General features: G+C 41.3%; 1 protein-coding gene across 1 annotated transcript in view; it reads left to right on the top strand.

Annotated features, from left to right (window-relative positions):
• Positions 1–23,921, top strand: part of nup93 (nucleoporin 93) — a 116,579-nt gene that overhangs the window by 76,417 nt on the left and 16,241 nt on the right. Inside the window, exons 4-13 of the mRNA XM_078211031.1 lie at positions 5,060–5,122; positions 11,173–11,301; positions 13,269–13,343; positions 14,306–14,398; positions 15,710–15,849; positions 16,063–16,195; positions 19,498–19,655; positions 20,250–20,415; positions 21,687–21,780; positions 22,487–22,678. Coding sequence (XP_078067157.1) covers positions 5,060–5,122; positions 11,173–11,301; positions 13,269–13,343; positions 14,306–14,398; positions 15,710–15,849; positions 16,063–16,195; positions 19,498–19,655; positions 20,250–20,415; positions 21,687–21,780; positions 22,487–22,678 — 1,243 coding nt within the window. The remainder of the gene's footprint in view (positions 1–5,059; positions 5,123–11,172; positions 11,302–13,268; positions 13,344–14,305; positions 14,399–15,709; positions 15,850–16,062; positions 16,196–19,497; positions 19,656–20,249; positions 20,416–21,686; positions 21,781–22,486; positions 22,679–23,921) is intronic.

Raw genomic sequence — 23,921 nt, 5'->3', positions numbered from 1 at the left:
AAACTCTTACTGTGTTTACCCCAGTCCAACGCTGGTATCTCCACATCATGACTAGTGTGCCATAGCAGAGGTGTGGTTGATCATCTACTAATATCAGTGTGACATATCACATACTGAAGAAACGAAGAGAATGCTATGAACAATATTGTGTCCACTTACTGATTGAGATAGAAAGCTTTATTTCATTGATTTCCACTGGATTGAAACCAGACTTTAGAGATGAAGAAGCAGGATATTAGCTGTTATCACCTAGTCACTCCACAGCCCGCCCCTCCCAATAAACATTATAAATCATAGACTTTGCAGGTTTACGTGGGTTCTCAGGATGACATTTACCCTGGAACTCGAGGATATGTAAAATATTTCAATGGAAAAGATTTCGAATCAAATTGAAGCTCATCCCATTTTGACTTTACAAAACTAAAGCTTCGATATTTGCAAAATGTAAAATGGCTGACGGTACTGACCTATCTTTGTGAATCCTAAGAAATGTTATCCCAGGAATAAAAAAACCTGACTTGTAATGCATTTTTTAAAAAAAGGTTAAATGTATTGTCAGTTATAACAGTTGGTGCTATGATTGCAGAAATTCTGCCCTTCAAATTTGTTGATTTAGATTAAAAGGAATTGTATGTCTTTAGCAATGTACAATGACAAACATATAGATTGGCGAGGATTGAATAATGAGGCTGTAATTTAAACCAAGGGTTCAGATGATGCCATGAATTCTGAGAGCAGCAAGTGCTGTTTGTTCATTTCTGTCTGAACCCTGAAATTAAATTGCTGTCGTATGCTCCCTAAAACCAATGCTGTGTGTTTCACACGATATGCTGAACCTGTCTTTAAAAATATAAAGCTATCATTCTGGCTGTGCTGTTGGTTTAGAAGGTGAAAAACTGTTGACATTGCTGCAGAATAATTGCACAGTGAGATTCACAGTATAATTCAATAAATCAAATTATTTTTACCTTTGTTGTAAATTGATTGGGAATGAAAACCTTATGGGACTGCATCTTTGAAGTAGCATCAGTTGGTCCAGTTTCTGTGTATAAAATAGGTTAATAGAACTGCTGTTTTGTTCATATAAATGTATAATTTTTCCCAATTAATTATTTTAATTTGATCTACCCATGAAGTAGTTCAGTGGTTAAAATAAATACAGGGTAAATTTAAAAATTTTAAAAATGGCTTTGCACCATCAGCTTTGTGCAGTTATTTGTTAAAGAAAATGCTTCACTAGAATCTGAATCCAATGAATGCTGCTGTCTCTAGAAGTTTCTGTGGCTTTCTGCAATTTGATAACAGCGCCATTGCCTGATTGTGTAGAATAAACTAGCCTGATTCTGATCATTGAGACTAGTTCTCGTTTTAGGTCTTGTCACTGCAGCTTTACATCCAGATGTTAACCTCCACCCCGCCCAGTCTGATCTGCGAGACATTATTATTTTACCATGCCATAATATCAATATTTAAGAATAGCCCAATAATGAGCAGCTAGGAAAGTGACATTGATTGGTCAAACCCAAATTAGTTTGGGATAATATCACCTTTGGCTTGAAAAAATCTCTGATTAAAGAGTTTAATAGTCTATAGTTTGATGCTATTTATGCTGCCCCAATGTTAACTGTAATATAAGGTCCTTTCATTGCATGAAATAATGTGCATCTTCATTAATGAAAAACCCTATTAATTTAGTTTGTATTCCAGTTTAATCTATAACCTACCTAAATTTTATCATATTCTTACTGTTTATCCTGAGGCGACTGGTATAGTCATGCAGAGTCATCTATCATCTATGATATTGAAGGTTAATTTTTGCAACATCTGCACGATTACAAAGAATGTTATTGTAGACCAAACACAAGAATGTACAAGATTATTTAAGGTGGCATGCACTGCTGATTTTCAGAACAGAGAGTATGATCAAGTTCATATTCAGCAACATATCAGTGTTGTATTGTACTCAAACGGGTAGCAACTATTAATTCTGCTGCATTTTTCACTTGCGCCTGGCCAGCATCTAGGAAAGACACTTTGTGATACTGTTGCTTATTTAAATGGCGGAAGCTGGTCAGTCTTGTTGCTGGATAAGGGAAGGAAGAAAATGCTACATCTCTACTCCATACTTTACGACATATGCTAATAAAGGCTGCTATCTTAAGAAAATAGCTTCACATCTGTGATTAAATTGTGCAGTTCCCAGTGTTACTTCATTCTGCAGCCGCATTTACCTCATTAACAAAACATGACAGCTAAAAGGATTATTAGCCTGATTTCAAGGCAGGATGTCGGAAGTAATCAAAAATTCCCATTATCATAAATTGCAGTGGGCCAAAGGAGGAAAAAAGGTTGAATCATCTTTCTGTCTACCCCCCCCCCCTCCCAACCCACCCATCTCTCTCTCTCTCCTCCCCCACCTTCAAATTGATATGGTACAGTCCTTTAACAATAAAAAATCCCTGTGTAACCCTAAAACCGTAGCACACATCAGAGCAGCCAGCATCGGACTGCTGAGGCGGTGATAGAATTCACGTTTTGCAGTACTGTGGATTGGGTGAACTGCAGTGTACGCACTCATGAAATAGACTAAGCTGATTTTCAGCTCCCTAGACACTGAGCTGCTTGTTAATTATGCTCCCGGACTGTTGACTGTATCAACAGTTCTAAGAACCTCTGTGCTCTTTTTGCTGTGCAAGGGGAGCTGCAGCAACGAGATGTATATTAGACAGCATCAGAAATTGATTTGGAGTGTGAAACACCCCAGAAAGGCCTTGAATCTATTAGATATTTTATTAAGTATAGCATTGCTGTATATGTGACCGAGCAAACTCCATCAAGTACGTCTGTTGAACCCGAATTAGTTCCTCCTTTACATGTTATATAAACAAAAGGCTTGCTCTCCAGGTAAGGAAACTGAATTTTAAATTTATTTGATCATTCTGTGGCCATGTAGGATCCAATGTATGACAAATTTAGGGTGGGGTCATGCTGCGCCTTAGATCCGTAAGCTTCGTATTGCGTCGTGCTTATCTGTTTCCATTTTCAATTGTTCTGTTTCAAGGAGTTTACAGTTTAGTAACTATAATGAATTACTGTGTCTTTTTAATAATCTAAATAGTGTATTTTAAAAAAATTGTTTGACTATGTTACGTATTCATTTGCGTGCATATAGTAAGTCCTTTAAAAGCAATTCTTTGTCCAGGCTTTCTCATGACTGGAAATGGCAGCTGTATAGATGCTGGACCAGTAGTATTAATCCTACTCCTTCGTTCACTTCATCTGATTTTTCTTAACCCCTTTTCCTTTCCTCCTTTTCATCATCTTTACCCTGATGCACATCAGTAAGCTGTATTGATGGCTCACACTGCTAAGGCTATCTTTGCCCCATTTATCTGGTCTTTTGTTTCCTATTTTTAGTACTGAACTATTTCCTCTGGTCCAGTACATTCGGAGGAAAGCTGACAGGAGGATGTTGCCAAAGTCTGCCTGTGCAATTTTATAAGTTCATCACTGAAATTTCTAATTTTAAAAAGACCCTTTGTAAAGACATAGCCTTGCGAAATGCGTAATTTTACTTTGGTTATCAAATTGTGGCAATACAGAAGGGTTGAACTATTTTTCAATATTTTAATTTTGAAAAATTAATGCAAAATGCTTTTTTCTTATATTCAATAATCACTTAAAGTTGATTAATCTCAGTGTCATTTAATCACCTGCAAGAAATAATCAAATAGATTAAATAGATCAAATGGATCCAGCTTCAGGGTTAACTAGTTATAAATGTGAATTGCTATATTGGAACAAGGTTGAAAAATGGCCATTAAAGCTTGGAATTAATAACTTTCATTTGCTAGGTATGATGGTGCATTGTGACTATTTTGAGTATCTTAGCTGCACTCCCTTTTATTTTAAAAGGTATCCATTCAAAGATATTCTAATTATCCATTGTTTCCAAGGATTTGACTCTGAAGACATGGGTGTGTCAAGTAACTGCGTCATACACAGCCTGTTTGCAGTTTGGACCCATTTCTACATTTTTGCTTCCACTATATTAAGAAGGTTAGGAAAATCTACCTCTATATGTGAAGAAAGAACTGGATGGATAAGCGTCTGGGGAAATTGCAGTTGCGCTCTTAACCCAATTCTGATATTTAGTTTCCACATTGCATTTTTCTTTAGACACGTACAGTAGAATTTAAGATGTGGAATTGCACACTAAAGTTATTTTAACATGCTTAATATTTTGAAGTGTGGAAAGTAGTAATTTTATGTCATCGTTCCCTGCACTAAATTAAAAACTTACAACTTTGCAGTAGGATCTTTCGAATTGCTATGCCAAGCCATGAGTTATTGTCCATCAGACTTCTGAGATGGGGTGGGGTCATTTGAATGATTGCTGCACCATTGAGCCCATGCTGCAAAGAGTAGGGGATAAATGAAGGCAACTCTACAATTTGGGGATGAGAAAAGACATTGAAAAAGATAAAAGCTAATTAGTATTTTTTTCCACTCATCATTGCCAGTGGTGTTCTATATGCAGGTTAAGGAGTAATGGAGATGCCTGCAGAGAAAGAGAGAGAGGCTGGTGGGAAGCTGCCATTTCACCTCATAATTTTCCATAATAGGTTTTCGTACATGTCAGAATGGCTTTGCCAGAAATATGAAGCAGTAGGTAGGAATGTATTGTCTAATAGACTAAATTCTCAACTCCACGGTGTAAATTACTGGTAAGCATCACTGGTTAAATGCATAGGTGAAGATAATTCTCCATTCCTATTGAGAATGCGTGGTAGTCGGCTACACTGTCAGCTAATAATGGTTTTTTAGCAGGATATAATTTTAGATGTTGATAGTTGTGCAGAATTTGTGAAATATTGTTAAAAGCATTTGTAGAAAACTGCCTTCAGCAGGTTGATAATATGCTATGGATTTTTTTAATAGAATCTTCTCTGGATTTGCTAATTATGCAGACTGTGCAGTGATGGCTGTTAGTTCATGCCGTGGTGAAGCCTGGTGTGACAGTGTTTCCAGCATTGATGTGACTTTCTTTACCCTGTAGGGTTTTCTGAAGAATGAGCGTGATAATGCACTGCTGTCAGCTATTGAAGAGTCCAGGAAGAGGGTAAGTGGAAAATTGGCTATAGCATTAAAAACAGTATTGAAATATTACCAGATTGCACAGTGTTGCTTTGGAATCGATCGACCACAGACAAAATGAAACATTTTATGGTGTTACATACATGTTTCCAATTTTCCTCATTTTTTGATAAAATAACAAAACATTTTGGTTTACGTTAGAATAACAGAGTTTGGATACCCTTTTATAATGATGTTAAAAGAAACTTGGTTTTGATTTACTTTTGAATTAAGATGCTTGGTCCTTTTTGCAGATTGAGCTATATTCTTGTGCTGTGCAAAGTGCAGCCATTTTGAAGATCTAAAACTGTACAGTGTGGCGTATTGGCGGAACAATAATGGATACACCCTATGCCAGCAGAATTGAAAATTTGAGTGCCTGCGGTTGATGGCGCACAAGCTCACTGCCTTGTATCTGGGAGCAGCTTTGTCAATTCTGTGCCAAGTCTCGAGGTGGCTCACCATATTGTATTGAAGAGCTGGCAATTGAGCCCCCTTGTTGCATTGTCAATTGTCAATTCAACACAACTGTAATGTTGTTGAAGTCCATGGGGCCAATTTGCTTGTCATCTCCACCCAAAGGATATATTTTATTTCCTTTCAATAAAATGAATTAATTGAGTCTGAAAACCTTTGGAAACATTCAGACGCTTGGAATAGACAAAAGAATGGGATATGGGGGTGATTGAAAGAGAATATTACTAAAGCTGTTGAAACTTAAATTTAATCTCCATTTTACAAAATTGTGAAAAGTGAATATTAAGGATATAGTTCTAAGTAATGACCTACTTTTATTTCTAAACATTTAAATCAACTAAATTTAATCGCATTGAAAAGAGCTGAAGTCACAAAAAAAATTTGAAGCATAGATTACAGATTTGAATTTTGTTCTTCAGTATTTTCCTTTTCAAGATTAAAGATTGCAGGAATTATATTTGGAAATCTCTAAATAATGGCTTCATTTGTTAACTGGTGCTAGCTGGATTAAAAACAAAATGGTTCTAATTTTTTTCTTTCCTCTCCCATAGCTGGGGCGCGCCAACTGATTATATACTTTGACACCGGTGCTTGTAGCCCTTTGGCATCTCACCCAAGTTGCCGTCCTTCATGTGTGTGCAGAGGAGACGCTGATCAGTTGAGTGGCATCATGGCTGAGCTCAGTGTCCTTAGCTGGTGCACTTTCCAGCAGGGGTCAGTAGAGAGCCTCAGAAGAAAGTGTCAAGGCTAAAGGTCTTCCTCATTCCCAGTCACTGATCATTTGAAATCAGTTTCCTATCAACCTTTTGGGCACCATTTTGCCATGGGCATTGAGACCTTGTCATCAAGACCAAATGGGGATCCCAAGCCCATACCTGCCAGTAGTGAGATTGGCAGAACAGTCTTCCCAGAGGCCGACTCCTAATTAGCCATCTCTGCACTTGACATCTTACTAAAGATAGCGGGTGATCTCTCAATGATGTCAGCCCGTCCAGAGGACCCGTAGCCCCGCCAGGAGAGATGGGTGCTGCTGAGGCAGATTGAGAACAGCGAGGGTGCCTCAACATGGAGGCCCTCTTGCTGTGCTGCACCACATTGAATAAAAAAACTGGGATCTGGACCAGCAAGAAGAGTGGAGAGAAAACCCCCATGGCTGGACTGGTATCAGCCACTATCGAGACCTTTTTATAAATGTAACTTTGACCACCCCAGCAAAGTTCTCTAGTGACCAGAATGCATTGAGGAGCAGCCCCCAGTGGCTGCCTTTATTTTCCAGGCACCGATATCACTTAACTCACTGCCGCGGAACTGTGAAAATTCAACCCCTTGTCTTTGAATTGCAACATGTGTAAGTCTGTTTGTGGGTGTGTATGGTGTGTGTTAACCTGAGAACCCCTGATTCCTCCATTCAAATCCAATTTGTCACAAACAGATAAATAAATCTGCATAATTAAAATTGAAAATAATGCTCAATCAACCAGCGGCGCCTGTTATTTGAAGTTTTTGCTGTCAGAATTGATGTTTTAATAATGGATGTCAATTCTTGATTTTGACATTACATTAATATGACAACTCCTCCTTTCTTTAAAAAAAACGTTCACACAGTCCCGTACCTCCAAAGAACCTTTTATCTGATGAATTTCAGCTATATTTTTAAAAACCTTTTTAAAATGAGTTTGTGTATTTGATAGATCTGGCCTGCCAGAGTCCCAATTAAATAATTTTACTCGAGTGAGTTATCAAATTTAACTGTATTTAAAATAGCTACGTTCTCATTCTACTGTTCCTCACAGCAGAATACACAAGGCATCCCAAGAATAGTAGAAAATCAGGAGGTAAAAGGAAGGGACACACTTAAAACAATCACTATCACTAGAGAAAAAGTAATGGGAAAACTAATGGAATTTGAGAGTAACAGATCCACTAAACCTAATGGCCTGTGTCGTAGGGTCCAAAAAAAAGTGGCTAAAGCAATGTTAGATACATTGGTTGTAATCTTTAAAAAATTCCCAGTGGGTTGGAAAACCATGAATGTAATACCTGTGTTCAAGAAAGGAGGGAAAAAGACAGCGGCATACTGGAGGCCATTTTCAAAAATGTGTTCATGGGATGTGGGCATTCGCTGGCTGGGCCAGCATTTATTGCACATGTCTGAGGGCAGCTGAGAGTCAACCACATTAGTGAGGGTCTGGTGTCATGTGTAGGCCAGACCGGGTAAGGATGGCAGATTTCCTTCCCTAAAGGACATTAGTGAACCAGATGGGTTTTTACAATAATCGTCAATGGTTTCATGGTCATCTTTTAATTCCAGATTTTTATTTGAATTCAAATTTCACCACCTGCTATGGTGGGATTCAAACCCGGGTCCCCAGAGCATTACTCTGGGTCTCTGTCCAGTGACAATACCAATACACCACCACCTCCCCTTAATGTCTGTCTTGGTAGTAAACGGACATTTAGAAGATCGTGATATCAGCCAAGAGTCAACATGGTTTTGTGAAAGGAAAATTGTATTTGACAGTAATTGGGGATAAATAGATTGCCAACTAACTGGTGGAGTGCCAAAGTGACCAGTACTGCAGCCTCAAGTATTTACAATCGATATAAGGAAGGACCCATTGTAACCAGATTTGCTGACTCAACAGAGATGGGTGGGAAAGCAAGTTGTGAGGAGGATACAAAGAGTCTGCAAAGGAATAGAGATAGGTTAAGTGAGTGGCAAAAAATTTGACAGATAATGTGGGGAAAATGTTATTTAAATGTAGAGAGGTTTGGGTGTTCTGCTGCAGAATCACAGTATGTAGGCACAATAAGTAATTAGGCAGGCAAATGGAGTGTTGGCCTTTATTGCAAAGGGGATGGAGTATAAAAGTGATGGACAATATAATCTTGCTCCAATGTACCAGGCATTGGTGAAACTACACCTAGAATACTGTGAACAGTTTTGGTCGCCTTACTTAAGGAGGGATATACTTGCATTGGAAGCAGTTCTGAGAAGTTTCACTGGGCCAATTCCTGGGATGAGGGGTTTGACTTATTAGAAGGGTTGAGCAGGTTTGACCTATCCTGGGAGTTTAGAAAAATAAGAGGTGATCTTATTGAAACATCAAAGATCTCTTCTGGAGAAGAGATATTTTGTATTATCTCAACAAATTGTGACTACTTAGGGTGACTCTGCGATAGAGAAATAGGGCTTGACCAGGAGATGCTGAGAGGATGTTTCCCTCGTGGGGGGATATTTACAACTAGGGGGTCACAGTTCCAAAATGAGAGGTGTCCCATTTAAGGTGGAGATGAGGACTTTCTCCTGAGGGTTGTTAATCTTTGGAATTGCCTTTCACAGAAAGTAGTGGAGGTTGGATCATTGAATGTATTCAAGCTGTGTTAGACAAATTCTTGTTTGACAAGGAAGTCAAAGGTTATGGGGAACAGACAGAGAGGTGGAGTTAAGGCCACATTCAAATCAACCATGATCTTATTGAATGGTGGAGCAGGCTTGATGGGCTCAGTGGCCCAATCCTCCTATTTCTTAGGTTCTTACGTTAGCCCATAAGAATTTTTAATAAATGTACCTGCAAAAAGTGTCTGGGCAGTGACACCTTTTGAGAACATGGATTAAAGGGAAGTAACTAATTCCCTTCTCTTCACACGTCTTTATAAAGATTAGCACTGACAGTCACAGCCTATACCTGACAAATGGCTACCCACGGAATCCTATCTCAGGAAGCATTGTCATCTTCTGGAGAAGAGATATTTTGTATTATCTCAACAAACTGTGACTGCTCAGGGCGACTATGCAATAGAGAAATAGGGTTTGACCTATTTCAATTAGCCTGTGGTATTTTTATATTTAACTGGCACGTGAAAATTTGTATATGGACTTGCAATACAATGTCAGATTAATCTAGAGCCGAGCTAATGTTAGGTTGCTGGGTGGGCGTTGCACTTTTCACACAGTAAATCTATACCATCGATCTGTAATCCAAACTTCTTGCCATTTCAGTTGATGTATCTTTGTTGGTAACTTTGTATAAATTTAGGTTGTATGAAATTTGAGAACAGCTGCCCCAAAAACCAAGGCACCGGCCAATGACTTTGTGCTGCATTGTTCCTTAGTGAAGTTAAAATAAATACTTTCTGCGTTGATCCATGATGCTCAGTTTAGAAGTAATAGCTTCCAGACTTGATCTGAAGAAGGAATCTATTATGAATTACAACATCCATTAAGAAGATAATGTTTCACAGTGCTGTATATTTAATAAATAACGGGGCTGTTTGGAGGTGGGTGGTTCTGGGAGGAGCAGGGGAGGAATACATTTTCACCTTGATCCTGGAAGGTGCAAAATAAAACTTTGATCAAATATAATTTCAGCAATTAAAAACAGAAAATGCTGCCAGACCTGAATTTCTCTTTTGCAGCATCTGTGGTGAGAAAAACAGCGTTAATATTTTAGATCGATAATATTTCAGATTTGTCAGAACTCACTCAGGTTTCCAGCTGTAAGTAACGTTCTAAATGCCAGATGGAAGTCACATGACAATCCAAGAGAAAACAACACAATTGGCTAGAAATTTCGAGATGACACGGGGGGTCCTATTATTGCCCGAATGCCTTCACAAGTCGTGTACTTGTAAACAGTTTCTGCCACCATGTTTAACTAATATGGTTCACTAATGTCCTTTAGGGAAGTAAATCTGCCAAGCTTACCTGGTCTGGCCTACATGTGACTCCAGAGCCATAGCAATATGGTTGACTCTCAACTACCTCCTAAAATGGCCGAGCAAGCCGCTCAGTTTCAAGGGCAACTAGGGATGGGCAACAAATGCTGGCCCAGCCAGTGACGCCCATCTCCCATGAATGGATAATTTAAAAAATGAATGAAACAAGCTGCTCATCTAACGCTCACCTCCAACACGTATAACCATTATGTATTTCCTAAAGAGCTAGAGCCCAGTGCTTCGTAATTGCTAGAAGAGCTATCCAATCTTCAACTTTGATTCCAACAGGGAGTGTTTGAATCACTTGTATTGGGACAGTGTGAAAAGTCCCCAAAGCTAACCCCAACTCAGGAACTGTAGTACAACTGCGACAGGGTGTCATGATCTGGTAACGGCAAAATCTAGTCTTGTTTTGAATACCTTCCAAAGGATAGGATTTAATGTCTGCTCTTATTGATACATGTTAAGGATCAAAAAACAAGATGATTCGTCATCTCTAAGTCTCCGTGTTGCTGCCTCTCGCGGTCCTGACGTTCCAACTTGCAGCAACTCCATCATTCAGACTCGCAATATATCTGCAAGGTTTAATATCGATATAAATTTTAGATGAAGGCATTTTTTTTACTACAGAGCATTATTCGACCTATAATCGCAGATATAGTGTTCATCAAGAATAGATGAATCAAGGTTGCATGGTTTTGCTGATTGGCATTTATGTTTCAAATGTAATTTAAGACCACACCTAGAGTTTTACTGGTCCGTATTTGTATTAAACGTTCCATTCCCTTGTGTTCACTGTGGTTCGAAAATATTTCTTAGTTCTCTGTATTGTTTTGACAGACGTTTGCAATGGCAGAGAGGTATCACTGGGAGTCCATGCTGGTGGAATGGGAGCACGAGAAGCAGAAGATCCTCCATACTCTCCTGACATCAGGGGAGGATGCTCTTGACTTCACACAGGAAGCCGAGGTAAGTTGCAAAGCAGCTTGAGAACGTTAGGATACAGAATAAGCGAGGCCGTTAATTCCACATTTTGATCCAGTTTCAGCAAAAATAAATATCAGTCAGGAAATTGTCTCTACCATCCTAAAATTTCTGAAAATCTTCATGTGTAAAACTATTAAACAAATCACCATGCAGTAAAATATTTTTGATACTGAAGCTTTTGATTTTGTTTCATTTACAACAATGGTGGTGGGGTAAATTTCAGAAAGGTAAAGTTTGACACAACACTAAACATGATTTTTTAATAAAGTTAATGTATGAAAGTAACAGATTTCTGAACAAAAAGTCACAACAATAAAATGACAATTTAAAAGAAGTAATAAATACAATCATTCGAGTGTGAAAGAGTGCGTGTGTTTGTGTATCCAACTCACTCGCGGGCAAAATCCCTTCTCTCCCTCTCCCTCACTGCCCACTGTCAGTCCCTCCCATCCCCAGCTCTCCCCCCTCACCCATTCACTCTCTCTCTGCTCTCCCCTCACGCTCTACCCTTCCACCCTCTCCTCTGTACCGCACCCACTCAACCCACCTTTCCCCATAGCTCACTCCCTCTGTTCCCCACCCTACCCTCCCACTCTCCCCTCACCCGCTCTCCCTGCTCTCCCCAACCGACCGCCCGCCCCCCCCCACTCCTCTCCCAACCGCCTGCTTCCCTCCACCCCCTCCTCCCTCCTCCCTGCCCCCCTCTCCCACCAATGCTCCCTCTTCCTCCCCCTTCCCTCCTACCCTGCTTCTCTCTTCCTTGCCGCCCGTGCACCCACTGTCCCCCCAACCTGTCGCCCCCAACTCCCCTCACTGTCATCCCCATTCACCCACACGCTCGCTCCCCTTGTCACCAACCCATTCACTGCCTACAGTCATTCCGCACTCCAGTACCTTCCTCACTCAAACGCACATATTCTCTAATTTCTTACCATGCACTTGCACACTGTTGGTTTCCACGGGCCCTTGGATTCTCTCGCTCACCCACCCCACCCCAGGGGCCCTCGCGTTCTCTCACCCGCCCGCCCCACCCCAGGGGCCCCCGCCTCCTCTGGACCACCCGCCCCACCCCACGGGCCCCCGCCTCCTCTGGACCGCCCGCCCCACGGGCCCCCGCCTCCTCTGGACCACCCGCCCCACCCCACGGGCCCCCGCCTCCTCTGGACCGCCCGCCCCACCCCACGGGCCCCCGCCTCCTCTGGACCACCCGCCCCACCCCACGGGCCCCCGCTCCTTTGCTGCCAGCTGAGCAGGCGCTTGTTGACACTGAGCAAACATACTCTCCAAAGCTCACTCGCTGGCTCGCACAGTCCCACTTACTGGCTCATGCGCATGCCCGCTCTCTTCCTCCTCCTCTGCACGCACCCTCCCTCCTCCGCACCCACCGCCCCCTCCTCCGCACCCACCGCCCCCTCCTCCGCACCCACCGCCCCCTCCTCCGCACCCAGCGCCCCCTCCTCCGCACCCAGCGCCCCCTCCTCCGCACCCAGCGCCCCCTCCTCCGCACCCAGCGCCCCCTCCTCCGCACCCAGCGCCCCCTCCTCCGCACCCAGCGCCCCCTCCTCCGCACCCAGCGCCCCCTCCTCCGCACCCAGCGCCCCCTCCTCCGCACCCAGCGCCCCCTCCTCCGCACCCAGCGCCCCCTCCTCCGCACCCAGCGCTCCTTCCTCCACACCCATTCCAGTTCTGTGGAATGTATCTCAAGCATTCTTTACTTCAGGAGCAGAGGAGATTAAGACTCTGATATACTAGAGGCGTGTAGTACTGCATACTTGTAGATTCCTGTCAGACGTGAGTTACAAGTTCAGGAGAAAGGACAAGATGAGGATTTTTCATGTATGCTTTTATCTTTTAACCAAGTAAGTGTTCTTGGCTTAGAGGTCCATAAATTGATGTGAAAACATTATCCATAGTTACGCTTAATGTCTGCTTTTCATTTTTATCAACAGCCAAGTTTTGTCAGTGAAATGGGACCTCCAGGACGAAGTGTGATGGACAGTGTGGAAGTGGCATACGCTCGGCAGGTCAGTAAATGTAATGTATCTGCTGGTTTGAGCCTTTTGGAGGTCAGATGAGTTTTCAGATCTGGAGTTTCACACCATCGCTTTACTGAAATGCTATTTATTTAGCCATTTCCACTCAGTGTGGGATTTGTCCCAAGAGATATTTGCAGAATTTTTTCCTGAGTTTTGTTGTATACACTGGGTCTGGTGAGATGCATGCCAAACTTTAAAGAGAGAGCATGTGTTCTATTGTCTGTCGGTCTGTATGTACAATACAGCTCAGTGCTGTGGGATCAATTAACATTTTGACAAAGAAAATGGCCAATAGGATCAGCGACCACAAAATAATTGGAAGAAATACATTGAAGAGGGAAGACCAATAAAATGTTGAGAGAAAGTGGAAGAAAGTTGAGACCTACCCATAGGATTAAGATGGAAGGTTTAGCATTGTAAACTTTAAAGAAAAATGATAATTTTAAAGATCTATGGAATTTATGATTGAATGGAGATTTGACATTCCACAAATATAAATTTGTTTCTTACGGCCAGAGGGAGTGTGCAACAAGAATCATGACTTAGTACGCGGTTGAAAAGCCAGTTCCACCTTGTTCAACAAGGTGCGGATTTTTTTTTTTACAGAGAAACTAATATTGCAAAAAGCAAAGAAGTGTCAAATGAGTGATTTCTAATTGATTTCCATTTACGTTGTCTGCAACAGTGCACCCTGTGGAAGATCAAGGATATGTTGACAGAAATTATTAACTGTGTGGACATCAGAAATTGCTGTCAGTTTCACAGAGTAATGACGGTGAACACCGACAGTTCTGCTGTCCTTATAACTATTAAATACAGAGCAATAGGAATGACTGATGCTGTTACATACCTTGTTCGCTTTTGTTTTTTTTCCCCTTGATATTCACGCAAGATCCCTCTGTCTTAAAACCACGTTTTACCATGTTGCCTTTCCTTTCTGTTCATCGTAGATCTATGTATATAATGAGAAGGTGGTGAATGGACATCTACAACCCAGCCTGGGAGACCTTTGCAGCACTGTAGCTGAGTCTTTGGATGACAAGGTACCCAGATCTAAAAGTTTCAACTGTCGTATTCATTGGTATTTAGCCATTTAGTGTTAAACATTGGCCAAAATGTTGATTTGTTTTAAAATGTCCTTTTTTTTTGTTGTTGTAGTCCAGATTTTGTTTAAACTTTTTAAGGTTAGTGTGCCTCTGAGACAGTGTATTGTTGGAATGTGATATTAAATTTGCCTGAAAGCTGAAGAAATGCAGTGAGTTAATTGCCCCTTTTCTATACTTGGTGTTGTTTTGTTTGCTTTCGGTTCACCTTTGTCTCTTTAGCATGTCTCTCTTGCTCCTGTAGCACCCCTGAACATTGAAACGTTTCTGATGAATTTGCCAGGTGGAAGTGACCCATCTACCCGACAGCCATTCTTTACAGCCTAAGAATCTTTCAGGATTTGGAGAGTGCTCGATTTGGCCCACAATTATTCTGTTCAAGTCATACAACTTCAGTGCAAGGCACATTAGCGCCTCGTGATATTTATTCTATTCAAGGCGCTTATGGTTGCTGAAGTGAGCTGTAGATTATTGAAGCACAAGTTTGTGTTTTGGCTATCATTGGAATCAAATCCAGGTGATGGTTTAGCATCTTGACTGTGAAGTGGGTTCTTTTGTTGTGAATTGCATTCAGCTCTGTTGAGTCGTAAACATATCCAGTGGAGGATCCATGCTCTTTCCTTTTGGCTAGGAATAGTATCTCATACAGTGGAATGGAGCACCAAAAAGAATAATAGATTTTAAAAGATAGGGCTGAGGAAAAGAATATTTTGTCTGCTCACAAGATCGCTTTAGACTGTAATTGTGTAACATTTGCAAAAATCTGGAAGTGCAATGGAAAGAATCTTTGAAAGGTATGTGTTATGTATTACTCAGTACAAATACCTGCTCTAATAATGTAAAGTTCCCAGGAAAAAAAAGGTAAGCATTATTTTCCAGGAGACAGTGTTGTAGTGGTGCTGCCACTGGACTAATAATCCAGAGACTCAGGGTAATGTTTTGGGGACCTGGATTCAAGCCCTGCCGCGGCAGATGGTGAAATTTGAATTCAATAAAAATCTGGAATTAAAAGTCTAATGATGACCATGAAACCATCGTCGATTGTCGGAAAAATCCATCTGGTTCACCAATGTCTTTTAGGGAAGGAAACTTTCCATCTGACCGACATGTGACTCCAGATCCAATGTGGTTGACACTCGCAAGCCACTCAATTCAAGGGCAATTAGGGATGAGCAATGATGCCCAAATCACATGAATGAATTAAAAAAAGAGAAGGCTGTTGCACTTACTTGACTAATTTCTTGATTGCAGAATGTCTCTGAACTGTGGGCCATGGTGAAGCAAATGACTGATGTCCTGTTGGTACCCGCCACTGATGCACTGAAGAGCCGTACCAGTTTAGAGATGCAGATGGCATTTGTAAGACAAGCCTTACATTTTCTGGAGCAGAGGTGAGGTTTATTGAGGAATGTTGCTAACTAAAATATCTTTTGTATTATTTCTCAACTACACAAAGTAATGTCTGAGAACTGTTTCAAAGCTGATGGTAATTCAAAGCAAATGGGGTTAATTTTAACACTATTTGCTCAAGGCCATGATAGAGTTGGAGCTTGAGCTCCAGTGCCAACCATTACCTGACTCATTTTCTTTGCTTTCATTCGTAGCTACAAGAACTATGTAATGGCAACAGTCTATGGAAACCTGCACCAGGCTCAACTAGGTGGTGTACCTGGAACTTACCAACTAGTTCGTAGCTTTCTTAATATTAAGCTGCCAGCTCCTTTGCAAGGACTTCAGGTAATTTTACTCAAAATAGTGGTAATGTTTTCTGCATTTTGTTCAACATTAAAACATAAATGAATAAAAGAACCATTTGATTTTAAGGTTCAGGATTTTTAATCTCCCAGGTCACTAATTTTGCTGTTTTTTAATCAATTTTTTATCAACAAAAACAAAACTTCAAATACAATAAAGGATCTTTAGAAATAATCATAAGCATGGTAGAGCCACAGTGACATAGACTCAATGGTCAAAGGAAAAATACTAGTGCTGGCGGAAAGTTTAAAGCCCAGCTGTGTGAACCATGTGAAAGTGATGGTTATTCTCACTTCTAGTTGTTGCACATTTTAGACTTGTGCATTCTCATTCATCGGAAATTGTAACTCTTCCAGCATCATTGTTTTGGGGGTCGTTCAGAAAATAATGCGATATACGCGTTGAATTTGTTTGCCGGTGTTCCCAAAGGGATCTGAAGACAGTTACCAGTAAAGGAAGAGTCTTTGAAATTCAGGAATTTCAAATCACAATTTAAAAGCCTAGACTATTAGCTACATATATTTAAAAGCAGCTATTTTTATCCCTACCAAGTGATTGCTTGTGCTGTGCTGTTCTTTTTTAAACAGTATCTATGTTAACTCTAAAATAGCGATTGGTTTGAAATGGGGGAGGTAATTCTCCCAAAAGTGCTGAATTGGTGGGAAAACTGTTCTAAATCCAGACTGTTCTGTTAGTTCAGCTTCTCACCCGAATCTCCGCACTTTGTGCTCTGAAGAGGTCCCAGAGGGGAAATCTCATTAAAAGCCCTGGGGAACGGGGCCTGTTTGCGCCGGAGTTTGACAGTTCTGGAGCTCTGCGCATGCGCAGTCGCCCCAAACTGTCAACCTCCCATTTGCTGGCCAGCCCGGGACCCCTGCAGTACTGCCCCTCCAGTCCCCACGGCCCGATCGTGGCCCCCACAACAATTCCCAGCCCAGCCCTGACCTCCCCCCAGCCCGGAGCGCCCCGATGCACAGGCCCCACCCCCCAGCAGTGGCGATTTCCCCCCCCCCCGTATCCCCCGGCAGACTGCCCCAATCGCTGCCCTCCCTTCATCCCAGACAGATTCCAGTGCAGAGCGGCAGCAGGACTCCACCCCCACCAATCGCACCTAGGTCCCACCCACAGTCGGCCTTGGCACTGCCCGATGCCCACCGGGCAGTGCCAAGGTGCCCTTGGGCATGGACATTTTGCCCCTGGGGCAGTGCAAGGGGGCACAGGATGGCACTGCCAGGATGCCCATGCCCAGGGGGCACCTTCCGCTGCCCAACCCCCCGGGGGGATCAGATTGCCACCCCCCCTTCATTCCGACAGGGTCTCCTGCTAGTTCCCCGAACGTGGAGAGCTAGTCTGAACCCTGCCGAAATGAAGTACTCCTGGCGGGGTGGGAGATTCAATCAGGATCTGAAAGGTCCCAATGATGAACAAATATACATATTTAAAATACATGCAGAAAAGATTTAAATCACTTACCTGCCTTCCAGCCAGTTTCCAGCACGGTCTGGCCGGCGACTGTTCACCGGCTCTGGGAAATGCGCATGCGTTCCCGGCAGATGCGCAAATCCCTGTTCAAGGCCGCAGACGTGCATCTTACACCACGACCCGCCAGAAAAGTTGCGGGCCGCAATAGGAGAATCGCGGCCGGCTTTTCAATCTGGAGTGTGTAACACCGGTGTGAGATATTTGAAGTCCTGACCTGTATGAAACTTTTAGGACCTAGATGGAACCTGAAGCCTGTTTTGCGATCTGCAACTTGTTCTGATCACATCTGGAAATTCCTGAAACAGCCTAAGGAGTAACTAACAATTCAGGACAAAATTTAGAGATCATATCACAGGCAATCTGTGCTGAAATTTGATTTTGGATCAGCCAAAACGTCAAAATTGTTGTGAAATGAACTAATATCAGAATAACAATCAGAGCGCCTTAGAGCTCCCAATTTAATCCTTTTAGATGTGAAAATTAATTTTGGTGCCCTTAAACAATCCGTAATGCGCATTCGGCACACATTCAAGAGAATGGAATTGTGGAAACTTTTCAATTTTTAATGTAACATTTTTAGGTGGCAAAAATACAGTGTAGGTCTGTGTGGAGAAATGTATTTTAAAATAATGACTTTAGACCCAGTTACACCAAAACTTTTCGGTGTACATAATATGTCCTTTCAGAACTGGCATCAATGAAGGAAATTCACATTCTCTCCTTCCTTGCAAATTAGATAAAGTTATGTTAATGAACGGTGAATGTTCTCCTGCATCAGCACAAACGTTCGAGGCAATTTGGGCAGTGTGTAAAAATGGACTTGTCATGCATGGTACTTGTGTCAAAGATAGTTTTTCCCGTGAAGCCTACTGACCTCCCTCAGGACCTTGGCTACATTTGCTCCTCCCGTGCTTTTTGTAAAGCATCTGTTTTATTCTCCCAATTTCTCCGTTGCATCTGTTCTGACATTTCCACCTTCCACAACTGTGCCTCTAATATCTTCATTTTTTTCTTTACCAAGGATTTTCCTCCAATATGGTTGAGAAATCCCTTGAGCATGGCCAATTAATTTCCTGCAATTTTGCTCTCTCCTTTTCCACTTCCCCAAAACCACATAGGGAACGCCTCATTCTCGCCTTCACCCATCAGTCTGCACATTCAATGCATCATCATCTACCAGTTGCACCACCTCCAGGTATAGTGCCAGTAATTGAACAGAAGTGATGCAATGGATTTAAATTAATCAGTTAAAGAGGGAGAGCTCTTGTGGCACAGTGGGTAGAATCCCTACCTCTAAGCCAAAAGTTCCAGATTCAGGTCCCACACCAGGACTTGATGGCCACAAAAAGTGCATTCGTAACACAGATTGATTATCAACTTTAAACCCTTCCAATATGCCGTTGGCAGGCAGTAAGACAATGACAAACCACTGGAATCCCTTGCATAACCATGGACCCGCACACAAGTCCATGGTCACTAATGCTCTTCCATGGTACCTGAGGAGAGGGAGTTGGAGGGTTTGTACATTGTTCTTTCAAAGATGACTGATGGCATATAGGAACACTGCATTATGTGATGGTCAGTGATAGAGGAATTTGTAGAGATGGAAATACATCACATATACTGAGCCACTTTAATTAAAAACCAAAAATTGTAGATTGTTGCACAGAATCCTGTGATACAAACTCTGAGCTACTTATTTTTGTTGTTTTCTTGTTTATTGATGACATGTTTGTATTATAAATACTCATGATCAAAAATCACACTGGATAATGTTCTAAGAAAGGTGTTTTAACATCTAGGACGGTGAGGTTGAAGGTCAGCCAGTTTGGGCCCTCATCTACTATTGCTTGCGTTGTGGAGATTTAATGGCAGCGATGCAGGTGGTGAATCGTGCACAGCATCAGCTGGGGGAATTTAGCAATTGGTTCCAGGAATATGTTCAGGGTGATGACAGAAGGTAAGTGTCATATTAAGCTCGAGATTTTTGACAGATGATGGATAAAATCGATGACCCTTGCTATCAACATAGATTATGAGAGGAATTATTTTTAAAAGTACATCTTCAACATGCAGCGTGCTTACCCTTGGGTATAACTTCCAATATTACCCTGTGGTTTCAAAGCTCTTGGGGATATTCTGATGGTGTGACGCAGCTGTTGTATAAATGGAAAGGTGTTTGTTCTTTCAGAATGAAAGCAGAGAGAAAGGTTAACAGTCAAAATTACTTTACCCTAGAACAGTTTTATTTTAAATGAAAGGAAATTGGGGATGTTGAGTAGACAATCCTTTAAAGGCACCTTGTATGAACCTAAAGAGGATAAAAGCCAGGATGGTGAGTGGTCCTTTGCAGACCAGCATTGACTTGGATGTGAACATTTCAACTGAAAAATAATGATAGCAAAAGGTCAAAGGGAAAGTACTATATAGCTCAACTGAAATGATTGCATATTTTGGGTAAGAATGCAGAGTGTGTTTACTTGCACATATTCAAAATGATTTCTCTGGCTCTTGACTTCTCTTTTTCTCTCTGAACTTGTTTGGTCTTTCCTAGGCTGCCTCCCACAACAGAGAACAAACTTCGCCTACATTACCGCCGTGCCCTGAGGAACAGCACGGACCCGTATAAAAGAGCAGTCTATTGCCTGATCGGCCGATGTGATATTACTGACAACCACAGTGAAATTGCAGATAAGACAGATGACTATCTCTGGCTGAAGGTATTGGTGCTCACTTAATTCTCTTTCTATCTTTCTTGCATGACAGGAAGGGTAACAGTGCGGACAAACCCGGTAATACTTTCCACCTGACTGTTGACCTGATTTATGTCTCCCTCCTTCCCAAGGTTTGTGACCATGACCCCCGATTGCTCAGTTTAAAAATAGTTGGGTGTGTACCATGTTTGTATTTTCAGTACAGCATTGTAAAGTATCATTGGACTGTTGAAAATACAAAGTCATCCAGAATCTAATCCCAAATTGCAATTTGTGCTTATTTCAGTTTAATTATTTGTCCAAGTTCCCTGCCAGTGACCATATGAAGTAATTCATTACCAAGTTTAGCATCAAACAGTTGAAAGCTTCATTAGGCACTGCCAATCAGTGTGTAATGGGGCAAGTAATATTAATATGTTAACATCTGTAATACTAATAACCTTGATCAAGAAATTACATTGGAACTACAAGTTTATCTCCCAAGTGTTTTTCTTCTGTTAATCATTGATTTACTTACATAGTGAAAATAAATACCTGAAATATATCTCTTAGTCATTTGAAAAGTGATGCTTTCCGTAAATACAGAATTTAGAAGGTATAATGTGCAAGAACAGAATTATTCGCCAACCTAAAATTAATTCCAGCATAGGTAACTAGTTAAAAAATGCTTTTGTGTTGACTGCAAAGATCCAAAGTGCTTTTGGCTTGTGCAGTTTAATCTAGTTCTTCAAAAGCACAGGCTACACAATTTAACACCAAATAGGTCACTTAACACAGAACACAAGAATAAATAATGTGTGAAATTGAAATATCAGACCAGTCAAGGGATTTGGTATTATTGTTGGATCACGTGGGCAGTGTTACCCTATTGTCATATCCAGTGAATGAAATACCCTATTTTTGTTGATACTTTTCTGTGAGGCAGCAGTGCTAACCACGGTGCCGTAGTGGTTAGCACTGCTGCCTCGCAGCACCAGGGATCCAGGTTCAATTCTGGCCTCGGGTCACTGTCTGTGTGGAGTTTGCACATTCTCCCCGTAGGTTTCCTCCGGGTGTTGCGGTTTCCTCCCACAGTCCAAAAGATGTGCGGGTTAGGTGGATTGGCCATGCTAAATTAACCCTTGTGTCAGGGGGATTGACAGAGTAAATATGATGAGTTATGGGAATAGGGCTTAGGTGGGATTGTGGTCGGTGCAGACTTGATGGGCCGAATGGCCACCTCCTGCACTGTTGGGAATCTATGTTGTACTAAGTGTTTTCTCGTGTAATGTTTTCAGCTGAATCAAGTCTGTTTTGAAGATGATGGCAGCAGCTCTCCTCAGGATAGGCAAACCCTGCCACAACTGCAGAGCCAGTTGGTGGAGGAATATGGTAAGTTTCCTGTGCTAAACACTTTTAATTTGACACACCCAGCTGTCTGCTAGCATTTACCCCGGCAATCTGTGTATTGAAGTCTCTATACTAGCCAGTACTCCAGATGCTCTAGGTGAAGTGCATCGCGTTAGTCCATTCAGATGGCGTGCGGTTTTTGAAGAAAAGGCATATGGTTTGATGTCACAGGTGCATTGATGAGGACTAGGGTTAACTTAGTGATTTTTAATAAAGCTACATTTTACTTTGAACTTTAGGCAAATCACTTCCGGAGAATCTATCTACAACTTTTGTAAATTAATAAGTACCTTTAACTTTTGTAAATTAATAAGTACCTTCCCTTTCAGTACGACAAAATATGTAGAGTGCACCATCTGCAGCTAAATTGCTTTGATAACTGGAAAACCAGTATATGTTGTTAGGCCAGAAATCCTGGCAATTATTAAGACTATCAACATTTCATCTAGTTTTCATATGTGAGGAAAGTTTTATTCATGCCACCTTGTAATTACAGCTTTGCTCTGTTTCCATTCAGGGCGATTTGATTATTACATTAATTACGATAAGTGAATAATAGAAATAAAGACAACTTTCAACTTCTGTACCAATTAATTTTCAATGTTCCCAAAGTTGTTGATCCAAAAAGTTGCAGTTAGTCAAATCTTTCATTGTGAACCTGAATATGTTCTTTCCTTCCTCCCTCCAGGTGAATCTCACTTTTCAGCAAACCAGCATCCTTTCCTGTATTTCCAAGTCCTTTTCCTTACAGCCCAATTTGAGGCAGCTATTGCCTTTCTCTTCCGTATGGATCGACTGCGGTGTCATGCGGTGCATGTGGCATTGGTCCTTTATGAGTTAAAACTTCTTCTGAAATCATCTGCCCAAAGTGCACAGCTGTGTAAGTACAGTGTTGGAACTGTCCTCTGTGGGTCCTTTTAAGTGGTTTGAAATAGGTTTTCAATTGGCATTCTGTTGGCATTCTTCAATTAAAGCCTCCGACAAGAAGTTTAAGAATTTAGCATAATCTCAGTCACTGCCAACTTTCCTTTCCCAAAAAAACACTGATGTGACCAATATATTTTTAATAGTGCTGAAGTGAGATCTTGGTTTTGCTCAAAATACCACAATCTGTTGAGGAAACAGAATCATGCATCACTGAAGGAGGTCTCTCTGTCTGTGAAAGAGCTGTGCAGTAGTCCCATTTTCCGAGCCTAGCAATTTTTCCTTTACAAGTATACATCCAATTCTCTTTTGAAAGTTGCTGTTGAACCTGCTTCCATCACCTTTTCAGGCCATTCATTCTAGGTTATAACTTGTTGCATGAAAAAGAATTCTCATCTTCCTTGCCTGACGCCAATTATATTAAATCTGTCCTTCTGCCAGTGGAAACAGTTTCTCCTTATTTACCCTATCAACACAATTCATAATTTTAAACACCTATTAAATCTCTCCTGAACCCCATCTGCTTTTAAAAATAAGATAAACTCAGCTTCTCTAGGCTTTCCATATAACTGAAATCCCTCATCCCTGGCACCTTTCTGGTAAAGCTCCTCTGCATCTCTCCATGGCCAGTACTTAATAAAGTTATATCTGTAACACAATGCTTTCAAATAATTGATTTTATAGATTTGATGGCAGCAGTGTGATAGATGAACATAGGAGCAGGTGTAGGCCAATCAGATCCTCAAGGCTAAACTTAAACTCCATTTTCCATCTTTATCCACAGCTCTTGATGTTCTTAACTAACAGAAATATATGAATCTCAGACTTGAAAGCACCAATTGACCCAGTAACCACAAGTCTTTTGGGCATAGAGTTCCAAATTTCTACTATCCTTCATTTGATGAAAATCCTTTCTGATTTTGCTTCTGAATGACCTCCCTCTACTTCTATTCCCTTGTTCCAGAATCCTTATCAGAGTAAATAGTTCCTCAGTATCCATCCTTCATCGTTTTTAAGATCTTTGTTAGATCACCCTTTATCTTTCTATACTCAGGAATCTGTCTTTCTAATGTAATCCTTTAAGCTTGATGAATCTGACTAACCTCCAGCCAAGGTCACTTTAACTCTATTCAAAACTGCCCATATTACCCAAATGGGACTGACTGGGTTCTGCGCAACAAGCACAGAGGATTTACTGT

Source organism: Mustelus asterias, chromosome 4 (assembly GCF_964213995.1).
Source record: "Mustelus asterias chromosome 4, sMusAst1.hap1.1, whole genome shotgun sequence".
Taxonomy (NCBI): Eukaryota; Metazoa; Chordata; class Chondrichthyes; order Carcharhiniformes; family Triakidae; genus Mustelus; species Mustelus asterias.
Note: the sequence above shows the minus strand (reverse complement) of the source record. Positions and strands in the feature narration are given on the sequence as shown.